The following is a 16,464-nucleotide window of genomic DNA, read 5'->3' as shown; positions in this document are numbered from 1 at the left end:
TCGTGCCTTAGAGTGGTGAGAAGCAATGTAGATTTGTTCCCCCTCCTCTCGGTCGGCGCCGCGTCTTCCCATCCCATGGCAACCCATGGCAACCCCACCGGCCTGATGCGCCGTCGGCTCCGAGGCGCTGGCTGCCTGACAGGCTCCAGGCGACAGGGATCATTACGGCGCGGGCCGTCCGAGGGGTGTCGCGCTGTGCCCCCCAACCAGGGCGTGCCGTTCTAATGAATCCCTCGCTCACCGCAACACTCCCGACGACACGGGGCTCTCCATCGTCGCGGCGACGGAGGGTGACAAGTTAGGCAATGTGTTGCGGATGGCACCTGTTTCCCCGACTCGTTAACATGTAATCAAACTGCAATTTTGACATCCCCCCGTGGAAAAAAAAAAAAATTTGTTTTTCCTCGTCTTTTTGTTTGACCTCATCATCATCAAGCGGATAGTTTCAGTCGGCTTGTGAACTAGGTCTGCTAAGGGGCCCAGCTTCTCAGTGTGGGGCGTAAATTGGCTGTCACCAGCCCTAGAGGGGGAAGTGATCGAACCCGTTCCTCCAATATGGCTTGGTTGTTCGCACATCACTAATACTGACAGCATAACCGCCCAAAAGCTGTGGGGGAGAGGGAAATGGTTCTAGACAGCAACCCTCTTACATTAATTCAAGACAATTTCCGCGCATTATTTCATTTCATGGAGGAATTTCCTTTGCTGGAAATTCTTTTTGATAAATGAATTATATGTATGTTATTCCAGTTTCATAGATAACAGAACAAAAATCCCATCTAATTCTTTGATTTCCTGAACATACTGACGGCATTGTTAATGGAAACAATATTCAAAGAGACACAAAGTAATATAGATTGAGCTGTAAATGGGCTGCATAAGCAGATTTTACATACCCCATTCTTATTACAAGGACCTTGAAACATAAAACTTCCAACATGTACATGGGAGCATGTATTACATTTTGTTATACCCCCGCCAAACAAAGTTTGAAGGGGGTATATAGGAATCAGCGGACGGTCGGTCAGGCGGTCGGTCGGGCGGTCGGGCGGTCGGGCGGTCGGGCGGTCGGGCGGTCGGGCGGTCGGTCCGTTGCAAATCTTGCGTCGCGAACTACTTCCTCAGTTTTCAACCGATTCCCATAAAACTTGGCACAGATGTGTGCCTTGGGTTGTAGATGTGCAAGACGTATTTTTTGACAGTACCCAAAAGTACGTTGCCATGGTAACGGCATATTAATGGCAGAAGATCAAGGAAAGATCTTGCGGATTTAACTACTTCCTCGGTTTTTTGACCAAAGCTTATGAAATGTTGTTTTGACCAAAGCTTATGAAATGTTGTTTGGCGGGGGTATAACCAGTCGCTGTAGCGACATTTCTAGTTGTTACTGTTGAGAAAAGTTATGTGTCATTAAAAAATGCCAAATATTTTTGGTAAAAAATGTTTTCCTTGCCTAAAGCTCTGTTATGTCATTGAAATAAAACTTATCTCTTCTAAGATCCTGTAAAACTCTTTTAATAACTCTTCTCAGCCATGGACCAACTGTATTGCATGCAGTTTTTGTATCTCTTGAGTTTTAGTGGTATCAAGGGGATTAATCACAAGGAACTCCTTGAGATCTCTGTCAGAACTCACACTCATAGCTCCAAGTACAAGTAGCTTATCAACAGCACGATACAACTTTCCATTCATTCATTCATTCATTCATTCATTCGTTCATTCATTTATTCATTCATTCATTCATTCATTCATTTTCATGATTTGTGTAAACTAATATTTTACTGGATTGTATCTGTAAGACAAGGAAGAGGATCAGGAGTTATTTTCTTGAGTAATCCAGATGGGTTGGCTTATCTTTAAGTTTGACCCACAGTATTCCAGTACCTTAAAAAAGGGGAAACAAAAAAAAAAATGCACCAAAAGCAGTCCTCTGCGAAAAGCAAGAATTACTGCTGTGTTCAACACGATTTTAGCATCAACTACGCCAATGTTATTAAATCGATAAGTGGTCTTCAAGTGGTTTTACAGTGCAGAAGATATTCAAGGAGAAGGAGAATAAGCATCATGAGAGGATGAAGAAGAAGAGTCGGAAGAGGAGTGGAAGATGGGAGAAGGAATGAAAATGGAGGAGCCCGAGGAGGAAAGGGAAAGACAGATGAGAAGAATGCAGGGGGAGAGAGATCAGCGGGCCTCAAAATTCGCTCAGTGCAAATTGTAGGTCGCAATGATTACATCATAGCTATTTTAGCTGCACAAAGGAGGAGCAGAAGAGAGACCGATCACACTGAAAGTCAGACTCAAGAGCCACACAGTGACTGCTTTTTAGCTCTCTTTTTTTTTTTTGTGGTCAAACACCACGTCTCTAAATTAACAAAGACACCAACAAGTCTGATAGGTGACAGTACCCCCTCCCAGTCTATTTTGCGACATAAATGTCAAATCAATTTATCACTTGTTTCGAGGGATCAGCGGCGGCATAAACACGGTGCTGGGCGAGGTTTGGGGCTGCCAGGCGATACGTAGCCTGGGAAAACAGGAAATTAGCACCGATAGGCCTAGTATATGGACTACAAATTCCTAACCGCATACGTGTACATGTGCTCTCCTGTGTAAATGTGTGTGTGTGTGTCCTTATCTAGTCTTGAGTGAAATAAGAAGTAATCCCTCGTATCCACTTGTCCATCAACGCCAAACCATATCCCACAAATTATGATTATTGACTTCTACTTTCTTTGTGTCTTTGCTTCTTTGTCCCCCCAAGTTCTGACGCAAGCCCCGAAATTCAATATCATCACGGATACGTACACTGTAGATGTGAAGTAATGAGTGTTGCTGTGCCGTATACTCCTGATGGAGATGCTAAAATTCAGTGATGAAGCAAATTATGAATATCGTCATGGATTAATTTGTGTCCTAGGTCTGATGCAGGTCAGAAGAGTTAGTTATTCCTGTAAATCCTTTTAAGTGGCTAGGCACGTAGCTCAACTCACCAAGCCTTTTTCATCAGCATTGAGTAATGCGTGCAAACATGATGTAGTTGTAGATTAGCAAGCACAGGTGCTCAGGTGTAGAAATGTGCCTCAGTCCAATAGGTAATGTCTATTCTCTGACAATGAGTTTCCAGACGTCTGTGCCTATTCAACATCTATGTGGTAAAAATTCAGTACGGCAGTAAGTTCAGGGGAATATTTTATGGAGCTTGTAGGTGTGTATAATGGCTCATGGTGGGATATTGTGGTCATACGTCTAAGAGCATACTGAATATTTTTTCCCACCTATGCATAGTTCATGTATACATCTCTTTCTTTTCATTTCCGTCACTTTTTACATGCGAGAAATCCACTGCTATAAAAATGGATATTTTTGTGTGAGTAATTTCTGGTGCTTGGTCCTGTAAGATGAGTTTCTTGTGTTTTTAATTCCTTGTAATCAAGATATGGACTCCTGGAAAATGTGACGAGCAAAACTATTCACCTGAGACTTTTAATTTACACTTTTACAGTATCAATGCAAGAAATGCAAGGATGAATCACTATTGAATTATTAGCAATGCATGTTACTCGACTCCTGTGACATCTACCGGCATTGCCTCTCAGACGTACTCCTACAACATCTTCTACCTCTCAAACATACTCCATGACAGATATTCCAAGAACATATTTTGAAATGGCATTCTTACTGGCAATGTGGCGTTCTTTACTCCAGATATTTTATTTAATTTATTACAGTGATACTGGAAAAATATTCAATAAAGACTTAAGAAAACGAAAAACACCTGAATTGGTCCATTAATTTTTCGATTTTTAATTTGCGAAGTATGGGCCAAGTTGCAACTGATATGCGACAAACACTGTATTGATTGCCTCTCCCCGATTCTTGAGATTGAGTTTTTGTACGAAATTTCCTTGCGTATGAGTTTCGGAGGGAGAATCCACTCAAGTCTTCTCATCTTTCTTGAGTGCTCTTGTCATTCTGATTCACAAGACATTGTCTTCCATGCAATGCCGTATGTCTGGCATCTGCAACGAGAGCTCATCGCGTTTTGAGAGCTCATCCAAATCACACTGAGAAGCAGACGTCATATATGTGGAGTGCCCGTGAAAAGCAGCGAATACTGATGCTTCAGCACCAAGAGTAGAAATGATTTGCAGGATGCAGTATTGCGCAGTCATTTCAATTATTTCAATTCACCATGTAAACACTTGTATCAGTAAAGGCGATAATGAGGCATACACTTCTAACCCTTGTGTGCGACCTTTCTTTGCTAGAAGAAAAAGAAAAATCCTCTGTGAGATTTCCCCACAGTGCAGTCCCGCTCTGTGCGGTCACGCTCTGTGGGCACGTGCCCATCGTGACAGTGGCAAAGATTCACTGTCAACACATGACGCTGATATATTCGACTGTGATGTTTTATCATACCCAGATTTTCAATCTGTGGTACAGTAGTAGACTCCCATTATAACAAAGTCCTCGGGACCAGCAGTTTTCTTTCGTTATGTCGAAATTTCATTATAACCGAACAAATAAACAATAAAAATACGTAGAGTGGATAATGTTGCGGCCTGAATTTTTACGTCATTGTAACTAGAATTTCGCTATTACCGTGTTAGTTATAATGGGGGTGAACTGTATTAGTTGATTGCAGCCAGAAATGTGCAACAAGTGGAAATTTCCATAATTTCAGCCAGGCTGTATGAAGAACATATCTTTAGAAAGAAATGTTGAGTGCAGAGGCACAGAAATAAAACTTTGCCAAATGAGACATTCTTGTGAAATGCTATTAAATTGTAAAGGAGCATATCTCCATAATGAGCTTTACATTATTACCTCAAGTCTTTACTGACCTGTTCCCGTTACTGCACTGCAACCATGCCATGTGGATACCCGGCCATGATTTTGCAGAACTACGTATCTCAATTTTTTTACAATTTTTATTTCTTGGTTTATTGAGTTTTTCATAACATCATGATCTCGAAGTCACTTCAAACGAGATGTGTAGTTTTGCCAGATCACGGCTGTACAGTCAAACCTCTCTAGAATCTCTGCACAAGGGAAATCAGAGATGTGGTGTTTGAATTAACATGTGGTTGTTACAGACAGGGTTAGGTGCAGTAGCTATTGTGATGGCTATCAAGTGTCATGTTACAGTATACCATAATGCACAGTACATTGTATACACTATGTCAAATCACTGTGTGAACTGATTACTCTGCCCCTTCCAAACTGGTTGCCATGGCCACAAACATGATCTAACAGAATCTGTTTAAATGATGCAATAGCCAACAAAGTTGTAGTCAGCTGGTTGCTCTGTACTGTGCAGGTGGACAGTTGTTGCAGTGGAAACCAGATCTGTGGTCACTGGTCACATGCGGCTGGCAGTTGTTTGCAGATTCGTAACTACAACATTTTCCTTTCTGGGTGGGGGGGGGGGGGGGGGATTGAGGAGGGAGGGGATGACCTTAGACATTTTTGGCGAAAGCCCTTTGAGCAGTTATTACAACAGACACCGTATCTGTTATAGTTGCTGGTCACTTTAGGCAGGTGGCCACTGTTCACAGATTCGTAACTACATGTTTTCTGGGGGGGGGGGGGGGGGGGGGGGGGGGGGGAGTTGGGACTGGGGGAGATTTTCATTGTGGTCATCATAGGTTGGTGGGTGTTATGAACAGGTGGTCACTGTAAGAGATGCATGGTTGCCATGGCCACAAACATGACTTCACAGCATCTGTTTGATACAGTCAACTTAGCCAACAAAGCTACAATGTATTATACCTAGTCAGCTGGTTGCTCTGCTCTGCTGCTGAACTGCTAGGCAGTTGTTGCAGCGGAAACCAAATCTGTGGTCACTGGTCACATTCGGCAGGCGATCGCTGTTTATAGATTTTAACTACACACTTTCATTTCCAGGTAGGGGGTGGGGGATGTGACCCTAAACGTTTTTGGTGAAATCCCTGTATGCAGTTATTGCAGTGTAAACCGTATCTGTTTAGTTGTAGTTGTCGGTCACTTTGAGCAGGTAGCCACTCTTCACAAATTTATAATTTCACCCTTTCCTGGTAGATTGGGACCAGGGGAGATTTTATCATGGTTACCGTTATTATAGGCTGGTGAGTGTTATGGACAGGTGATCACTGAGGTTTGACGGCAAATCCTTAGGGGTGTATTTTCCTTTGAAATATCAGCGACTTAATGGAGCCTACTAGTATACAATGTATGTAATTGTGTGTGTGTGTGTGTGTGTATTGGATGTGTGTCTGTTTGTATATTTTTTAGTCTTACCAGGCACTACGTCAATAGTTATGGAGGTGTCGATTTGGTGTTTGCATAGGGCCCAACAAAAAGGTTTAGGGTTCCAAGTCCTGCTATGGTGCTTTGTGCCTTGAGCAAGACGCTTTTAAAGGAAACCAAAGCCCAGATATAAATGTGGATTGAGTGAAAGCAGCAATATTAGTAGAACACATCGGTGAAAGTTATAGGAGAATCAGACAATCCGTTCAAGAGTTATGCACTTTCTAAAGTATCGGTGCTGTTATTACTGGAGTAGGAGACTACTACACTTCATGATGGTCATTACAGACAACAATATAAAGAACATATAAGCAGAGACTCCAACCTCAAGCACCTTCTGATCTGGAGATTCTCCCGCCTGAAACCCCTAGCAAACGGGAGACTCCAACTTAATGTGTGTGAAGCGCACATCACGAGCGCGAAGTACCTTGCGGTCTAGGGTTTTAGATGCTCTCTCGTGCTATCTAAGGCTTATTTTTCAACAGACAATGAAATTAAGTAAGAAATCATTTCAAGCGGGAGAAATTAAATATCAAGCGGGAGAATGGGAAATTCTGCAAAAATGGGCTTTCGGCAGGAGATCTCCCATCGAAAGCGGGAAAGTTGGAGTCTCTGTACAAGGAGAATTCTACAAAATTTCATTTTTCATGAAAAGTGCATATTCCATCAACTTGTAAGTGACATACATCATGTATGTGAAGGGTAATATTTTTCCCCCTGCTTACTGAAAGAGGTCAAGTCAAGTGCTCTTTCATTATGTTAGAAAAGTGAAAATATGTCCCAGAGATTATCAAAAGAATCTCCTCCTATGGCTTTCCCCATTAACCTTGTGTGTGCCTGAAACTTTTGACGTTGTGTACAGTGCTATTGGGTTTTCTCTGCTCAGCAGAATTCAAAGCATCCAGAGGGTTAATCCTGCCTCCAAGTGCATTCACTGTTGATTCTGTGTTCATTCACCTCTGCAGGATGGGGACATAGACAGGATAGCGGACACTGTCGTCAACACAACAGAGAACATCAAAGAAGCCAATCAGGACATTCGAGAGGTGAGATATGACGCGATTTACAGAATATTAGTTGTCACCTGCCCAGCAGATAGCCCCTACCATGAAATTTCATCCCAAAATCGAATTTTGTTCATTACATAATTTGACAGAGATGTGAAAGCTCTTTCATGTAATGCGACCATTATTATTTTGTGATTTTTTGAGCCCACAATTCTTAGGGCCCTTCTGTCAGGCAGGCAACTGGGATTCCTGCTTTCTGTAAAACCAGAAAAATTTATGGCATGACACTTTCACGATTTGGAGCCGATGGCCTTTTTCGCAGCATGAAACTTTTGCAAATGGCCTCTGGAAGTCGGTGCACTGTGTAGTCAAACAAGTTCGCAAAACCTTGGCTCCTTGTTCAATTCACGAAAGTTTCATGCACTCAAGAATTTCTGTTTTGACAGTACATTCTTTCAACCTCAGTTGTCTTTATAACCCAATGATAGCGCTCATTTCTGACAGAAGCTCTTTATAGCAAAGATGTAATCACGCCTAATGTTTCAGACCTGTCTTTTAACCTGTTGAAGACGAGCTTATTTTGCTATAACACACATTTCCCATAGACATTTGCCCAGTATACTCGGGACTGGTCTTCAATGGGTTAATTTAAAGGCATTCCTGATCATAATAACACTAGTGATCCTTGAACCAATGTGTGGTGTATACTCACAGTAACAAAAAGGAAAAAGTAAAAAGAAGAGGCCCCATCTGGGAATTTGACCTCACAACATGAGATGTGCAATTTTGAAGACTGGATCCCAACACACTCATGTGATGATGCATTGTATTACCACGGTTTTGTGATTGCGCGAGTATGATGCACACAAGTATGCAAACTCACCAGTGCAGATCCATGACAGCAGTTTGCAATCAGTCTCGATTTGATTCATGATATTGTTCAAAAGTGTTGGAAACAGTGATAAGCACAATTATAACATTGGAACAAAAATTCAGACTCAAACTCCCTTGTCGGGCCAAAGACCACACTCGAATGACCTTCAACAGAAGTTTAGAGAAAGCATACTCTTCAAAGAATGTGCAATTTAGAAATTAATCATGTGATTTGTATATGTGACTATCATATCAGGATACTTTAAGCAAAGACTTTCACTACATTTAATCTTGAGATATAACACACTTCCATTTTCTTTTTCCCTCCTTTTTTGCACTTTTATTAGGGTGTGGAATGATACGCATAATACACTGTTTGTGTTTTTTTCCTGTTTGTGTTGACATCTTTTTTTGTGTGTACTCTGAAGACAGATCTGTAATGTTTCTTTTACAAATGAAGAATGTATGAATTCATTCATGATGGAGAGAAAAGTGTTAGAAGAAGAGGATATTTTTAAAGTGTTAAAAAGGGTTACCGGTATAACTTTTAGTGTGTCCATTGCTCTGAGTGATGAGTGTACTGTAAAATGAGGAATGTTCACATGCATTTTAATTTCGCGAATTTTGCGAGCACCAAAATTCGTGAAATTAAAATGCATGTGAAAGTTCTTGCCTACACGATATGCATTGGATGCCAGTGGCAATTCGCGAAAATTTAATGTCGCGAGAAAGGCCGCTGGCTTCTATTCACGAAATTTTTTATGTCGCGAATGTATCATGTTTCACAGTATTTCTATCTTCATGTTTTTCCCCTCTTCAACAGGCAATCAAGAACAATGCCGGCCTACGTCTCTGGGTCCTCTTTTTCCTCGTCGTCTGCTCCTTTTCCCTGCTCTTCCTGGACTGGTACAGCTAGCGAGCCGAGTGTGGCAGCCATAGTGGTAGGCAACAACACTGGTAGACAACAACAGTAGAATGCAATGACATCAATTGACAACAATTACAGTGGTATGTAGCAACAGTGGTAGACAACATAATCAGTAATCAACTGCAGTGGTATGCAACGACAGTTGAAGGCAGCAACATTTGTATGCAACAACATCAATAGACTACAACAGTGGTAGACAACACAATCAGTAGACAACAACAACGTTGTGCATCAACAGTTGGAAGGCAGCAACATTTATAGGCCACCAAAATCAATGGACGACAGCAGCAGTAGACAACAGAATCAGTCGATAACAACAGTGGTATGCATCTATTAAAAGTGGAAGGCAGCAACTTGTGTAGACAACAGGTACAGAATATGGCAAGCCTGGGTCAGGAATGGAAGTGACAACACGTTGCTGGCAACCGTAGGGAGGAGAGTGAATTGTATGGATGCCAACGCGCGGTCCACCACTACAACAAGAAAGTGGTGATGAAAGTGTGGCAGAGGCCAGGAATGTGGAGACTGGTGGCAATAATTGTAGCCACCGACCTACCGACCTGTGTCCACAGACATGGATCACCACCGAGTCTTACTGCACAGTTTTATGCCAAGCATGCTGCGTCCGACCGAGTATCCAAGAAGCGAGGAATGAAGATTAAAAAAAAAAAAAAAACGTTTGTAGGGGGTTGCAGGTGTGCTTCTGTTTGAGCCGTTGTGACGAGGTACAGGTTTGACCTCGAGGGAGCATACAGTACTTCTACTAGTTTGTGATCCGTCAGTTTGGTTGTCATGACAATAAGACTGTCTGTGCATGGTAGCCTTTAAGCGAAAAGAGCCAATCCACGTTCAAATTGTCAGGATGGAAAATGTTCAACTAGATCAGTCGTGGAATTTTAACCCATTGAGGATGAGTCCCGAGTAGACTCGGGTAGGTGTCTACGGGAAATGGGTGTTGTAGCAAAATCAAACCGTCCTCAACGGGTTAAAAGCCTCTTGTAAGTGGTGATATAACTGATAAGGAGCAACCACACATACAAACTGGAGGGGGATGATGTTACCATCACCTCACAACTCTTCCATTTGTTTGTACACAAAAATATTTCGTAAAATCTCGTTTTTGATGACAAATCTAGATATTATTCGGTACCACTGCTTTCACTTCTTAATAAAAAGTCATCCATGCTCTGCTATTACACACCATAGATACTTGTTGTGAAAAATACAGGTTATTCTTTGTGAGGGTATGAAAAATAAAGGAAATCTTGTAAAAGATTGCTACACAGGTCAGCATGACTGTGGTGAAGCGATAACATCATCACCCAGTCTGATTCGATTACTGTTGTGTGGTTTCAGTTGATATCACTCTTCACATTTAACACAGACAAACTAGTGGGATAATTTTATATGGTCATTCAGACAGAAATATCCCGCTAATTGTGATGATTTGTCGGCTAAACTGCACGGGCCTGAAATCTACCGAAATGGTGACCCTGAATTGCCCTTGTGTTCATGCGCTGTTTAATCATGTGTGTTTTGAATGAAGGGATTGAAAGTCTCGAGATTTTTTGCTCCAGCATTATCACACATGCTGCGATACAAGTTATGGAGATAATTCCAAAATAATTGCAAGATTTCTTGGGATTTGGATCATAATGCTGATCATGCTATAAAGTGGGATTGTCATGTCCACACAGGCGAAAATCTCAAAATGGGATTGCGATGCAAATGTTGAGATTTGTATCCCGCTAATTTGTGTAAGTGTGAATCCCACTTATGTGTCAATGAAAACATGTTAAGCTTTAACATTGTGTCCCTTTCTAGTGTCCATCTTTTCTCTCTGACTGATTTTACTCAGTTTATCAAAGTTAACCAAAGCTTTTTATAGGTAATGACGGTGGAAAGTCTGGATGTCTTTTATGTTTTATACAGATGAATTTCTTGTCAGCATTTGGTAAATCTGAGTTACAGCCAACGGAGGGAAATAGAGACAGCATAATGTTATGGTACTGGTGCCTCCCATTATAACAAAGTTCTTGGGACCAGCAGTTTTCTCTCGTTATATCAAAGTTATGTCGTAGCCAAGCAGTAAAGCATGTAAAGAGATATAGATGATAATTTTGGTACCTGAATTGTTACTTCATTGTAACAAGACTTTTGTTATAGCTGTGTTTGCTAGAACAGGAGTGCACTGTTTGGGTAATCAAAATGAGCCGACCCACCCTTCGCTCACTCCCCAGATATTTCTTACCTTGTCACAAGAAGAGGCAAGTGCTGTTTCAGAAATGTTATGTCATCTGTGCTGTTTGCCCCGGAGAAACCATTATCCTGACAGTGTCAAGAGCTTAATATCATATCTTTCTATGTCTGCTTGTCGAATTTAACTTTAGCATTCACTCAAAATTGGCGTTTTGATTCAGTATTGCGTCGAGCGTTTTCGAGTCATCCATGCTGCTGTAGTACAACTTCAAAAAAACGTACTTGGAAAACTGTTGTGCGTAATTGCATGATTCTGAAACTTGCACTGTGAGGCCATCGTTATGTCTGCACCACAAGTGTGATTCTGTACAGAAAGGTTGATATCTCTAACCCATTATGTACGGAGAGCTTGGAAGCTCGTGTGCACATCCCACTGGGATTTCAGGATGATACAGTAAATTGGTTAAAGATGCTTGCAGAGAGCTACCATTTTGATTACTTTTCTCCCGCGATGTTTGCGGAAAAAAAGAAGCGTATCGCCTGCAGGGTTACAAGCATTACTCTCAGTAAGTAGCGGTGCCAAAAGTTCGCTTTGCAATCTGCGAAACATCGCCATTGTTGACTCAATAGGTTGCTGAGTGCGCTCTTAGAGTTCTTATGAGTGCATTCCTGGGAAGAACAACAAGTAGGCTCTTATATTCAACGACGCCTTCGTTATATAACCACCTTCAAAAGGGCTGCTAACCAAGTAAGCCTGAGAATTCATGTCAACCACGTGTACACGTAGCTCAGTCCACATGGGTTACACAGATTTGTATGAATCAAGACAATATACAACCATACCGTTGCATTGTGAGGTAAATGTGACAGTCGGTCACATGAACAAGAACTGGGCAGAGTCGAACACTTCATTTCAAACTGCAATGCCATTGTATCTTACTGAGTCTTCAAATATTAGGTTTTTTTGGGCTCCAGTAATTTTACTGAGACATTAGTGGTCAGTATCATGCTTGTAGTTTTGCACATCAATTTTTATTTCTTGATTTCTTTTATTCAAGATATATGTAAATTTTTTTTCCACCTAAATATAATGGCTTCTGAGAGAATTTCCATTGATTTACAACCATTCTTTTTATCAGTATGATGATGTAACTTGTGATGACCATGTTCCAGAACAGGCTCTATACAAGAATAATGGTTGATTTGTCATATTTCAAAAGTTTCTGTTATTTTAGCAGTTTTACTGTGTTCTCATCTCATTTTTTGAGAGTAAAAAAAAGTACGTATAAATTCCATTGTTATTTTTTATTCATTTTTTTTTTCTATTAGAGGAAAAGGTAAGTGTCCCTATGGGTTTTACAAGTTGCTGGTGGTGATCGGAGGATCTTCGTTGTTATACATACATCGGTCCCAGTATTTTCCAATGACTTCTCAGGAGTTAATTAATAGAGATTTTATCAAATTTAGAGTTGGATTACTTTGTCATGTAATCATTCTAGATGCCGACGCTGGATGCATTTGGCAAAGTGGATAAAATGTGCTTCGTTTCCAATAAATTACGCAGATTCCACGAGCACCAAATCTCTCAACCCTTGTCCTTTCCTCCAAACCTTCCAATGCCTTTTGGTGGTTGAAATGCCTTTCAATCGCGATTCATCTGATAAGAGCCGTGATCACTGGTGGCATTGGCACCGCAAACTTCAGTCTGCTCTTATTAGATCCCCGAAAAGATTCAGATGATACCCCCTCATATGGAGAAGTGATGATGATAATGATGCTGATGACATTATACAAACTTCTGTGTTTCTCATATTGTCATGGAAATGGTTGTCTTCTATGCTGCCTTGCTTTACTGATTTATTGTAAAACAAGGAATGTTCGCGTGCAATTTAATTTCGCGAATTTCGCGAGAGCCAAGATTCGCAAAATTAAAATGCATATGAAAGTTCTTGTCTACACTATACGCATTGAATGTTGGAGGCAACTCGCAAAAATTTCATGCCACAAAAATATTGTGTTTTACAGTATATGTTTTCTCTGTGCTTGCCATCCACTGTCCAAGAGTGTACAATTCTGACTATCTAAAATCACAGCTTTCCAGTGTTAAAAAGATAGGAAATATATACAGTGGTGATAAGGAGTAATTTGTTTGTTGTAGAATCACTCTTGAATTATGTAAAAAAAAAAAAATGTGATGTGTGATGTTATCACAGTTGAGATATGGATCTCAGATGTCTTATATCAAGGAAATAAAAGTTACCATCAAAATTCAAGTCACTGTGTCTTTGTGTCATTATCTTAATTTCGCACAGTTTTTGTGACACATGAAGGCAAAGTTCCTGAAAATTCAAGGTGGTGGCAAAAAGTGAGGTAAGAGAGAAACATGCATCTGGGCAAAAATCAGCCATGACAAATTGAAATTCAGGAAAAGCCTACTGTTACAGAAGAGACTCGCATTGCTGGAAGTGCATAGTCATGCGTGCAAACTGTTACATGTAGATGAGATCCATGATTTAGCTGAGGATAAATGATTGGGGTATAAAGAATTAGTTGAGGTAAGAGAAAGAAAGGAATGACAAAGAGAAAAGGGTGAAATAGGGTTGGGGAAGGAGATGGGGGAAAGAGTAGGTTCGAAGGGGAGAGGTAGGAGAAAGAAAGGAATGCCAAAGAGGAAAGGGAAAGAGGGTAAGGGAGGGAGGTGGGGAAAAGAACATATTAAAGGGATGGTGCAGTATTGGTGGAGATGAGAATTGGGCTTTTAACTTTTTGCGAGATAACAAGAAACCACTTTATGAAATAGTACAGACCATACCATTCTAAGAGGAATCCAAAGTTTATTTGATGAAAATCGGTTTTGGAATGGCTGAGACATCCAAAAACAAAGTAAAACAAAGCCATCATAATAAAAGATGGGTCCCACACTTTATTAGAATCGCTCTGTTTTGGATATCTCAGCCATTTCAAAACCAATTTTTCATCAAATAAATGTTGAATTCCTCATGGAATTACATGCTCTTTCATATTTCATAAGAGGTTTCTCATAATCTGACCAACAGATGTTAGAAACCTGAAATTAGGTCTCAACCAAAATTATAAGATCCCTTTAAGGGGAGAGGTATGACAAATGAAAAAAATGGCAGAGAAAGGGGAGAAAGAATGGGTTAAAGGTTAAAGGTGAGAAGTAGGAGAAAGAAAATGACAACAGAAGGGGAGTCAGTGGTGGGAGAAAATATGGGTTAAGATGAGAGGTAGGAGAAAGGAACAGTAATGGCAAAAAGGTGGGAGAGAGGGGAAGAGAAAGGATGGATGGAAGTGAGAGATAGGAGAAAGAAATGACAGAGAGGTGGGAGAAAGAATGGATGAGAGGTATATAGGGGAAAGAAGAACGACAAAGAGAATAGGAAAAAGGGGTAAGGGAGAGAGAGGGGGATGGGTGAAGATGACAGGTAGGACAGCGAAAGGAATGGCAGAGGGAGAGAGGGAGAGGCAGGAGCTGTCAGACATGACGTAGGAGTCAGAGAGAGTGCAACTCACTGCAAATCTTTGGAGAGCAAAATTAAAAGTGGGTGCGGAGGACAAGTGGTTTGTAATCTAGTATTTTGTAGTTCTTGTATCTTTACATCTTTTAGTTGCACTTATAAACTGAATTTACTAAAAGTGTCTCTTCAAAGTACATCTCATCATTTTGTTCAAAATTTCCCGTACGTATGTAGTGTTTCTTCTTACGAAAGAGTTGCCTATTGCAAAACAGGTTAGATAACAGTATATGGCATGATCTTATAAAGGGAATAATCAATTCGAAATGTTGATGTCATCCAAGTTTGTTTTATCAATACATCTTATAAAATGATAGGTGTAGTGCAGCTTGTTTTATTGGTTTCTTGAACTATACCATTTGATGCATGAACGAAATATAGGTAAATTTTATGAGTTATAATACCTTCAGCTGCGAGATAATATCTCGTACTCCAGGATATGAAATGTGTCTTGAGCTGCAAGATTACACGTAGTATCAGGATATGAAATTTCAGCCCGGCTTCTATCGTTTACCCCCCTAAGCCACGGATATACCTGCTGTTTTTGTATTGCGTATTCATAAGTATTTTCATGTCTGCAAAATTAATTGCGCGATGTGCTGAGGAATGTCGATTCCGATCACTGGCCGCCTAACAAACAAAGAAACGTCACTGGACCACGCTCATGAAATGCTAATCAGACCATAAATATCTGGTCATATTCCCTTGGAATGCAACGCAGGGACGGAAGAAAAAGGGTAAGTTGAAAAATAGACGGCTGCATGCACTTTGGTTTTAGTCCCCGGGAGACTGCGGTGAAGGGAAGTATAGTGGTGATGTTGAATAACTGTAGTCACTCTCCCTTGCTCGCACGTGAAATCACGATTTTGACGTCACACACCAGGAATGTCTGAACCCTGTCCCCCTACCGGTATTTCAGCATCATCCGACCCCTCTCCAAAATCTTCTACAGAAGTCACCCCCCCCCCCCTTCCCCACAACCATGTTAACCCCCTTCCTGACACTCTAGCCGACCCTATCGGTTGTCACTTCGTCTACGGTCTCGCGTAACGGAAAGACATCACCTTATCCTTGACGCACGGACGTACATTCGATGAGCCCATACAGACGACTTCTCGCCGGGAACAACCCCCGTAATCGCGCGATTCTGAAAATAGGCCCCACCTGCTTGAGCGCAAGCGTCTCCAGTCTAGACGAACGACCTTTCTACGGCGCGCGCAGGGGCGTGAGAGCCCACCGCACTGTCCCGTTTTAGCGCGTCTGGCAAAACGCAGTCCATGGTCCAGACGTACGGACAAGGATCTCCGTCCACGCGCTTTTTATTCTGGATTTTATGATTTTCATCCTTAATCACTTTAGTCGTCAATCATCGCCAAAATAATTATAGTATGATGTTGAAGAACAAGTAATGCTTCCTACTGGCAGGCAACATGCAAAAGGGTTGCTCTTGCATCAATATTATTCGCGGATGATTATGTTGATGAATTTCCTGAAAATATCAATCAGTACGAGATTACACGGATTGATGATGCAGATGTGATATATTGTCTGCAATGTCTATTCCGTTAAAGTATCACTGCGTTAACTCTGATTGATCATGACTTCTGTAGTGAATGAATTTCATTTGTTAAGC

The 16,464-nt window shown here is 41.2% G+C and overlaps 1 protein-coding gene across 1 annotated transcript in view; it reads left to right on the top strand.

Annotated features, from left to right (window-relative positions):
* Positions 1 to 9,131, top strand: part of LOC139723129 (syntaxin-18-like) — a 38,256-nt gene extending 29,125 nt beyond the window's left edge. Inside the window, exons 10-11 of the mRNA XM_071634395.1 lie at positions 7,254 to 7,334; positions 8,992 to 9,131. Coding sequence (XP_071490496.1) covers positions 7,254 to 7,334; positions 8,992 to 9,084 — 174 coding nt within the window. The 3' untranslated portion in view covers positions 9,085 to 9,131. The remainder of the gene's footprint in view (positions 1 to 7,253; positions 7,335 to 8,991) is intronic.
* Positions 9,132 to 16,464: the final 7,333 nt, after the last annotated feature.

This window comes from Diadema antillarum, unplaced genomic scaffold (assembly GCF_040938485.1).
Source record: "Diadema antillarum isolate AM-2024a unplaced genomic scaffold, OU_Dant_1.0 scf00000181, whole genome shotgun sequence".
In the NCBI taxonomy this organism is placed as follows: domain Eukaryota; kingdom Metazoa; phylum Echinodermata; class Echinoidea; order Diadematoida; family Diadematidae; genus Diadema; species Diadema antillarum.
The sequence above is the reverse complement of the archived record's forward strand: the minus strand, read 5'-3'. Positions and strand labels throughout refer to the sequence as shown.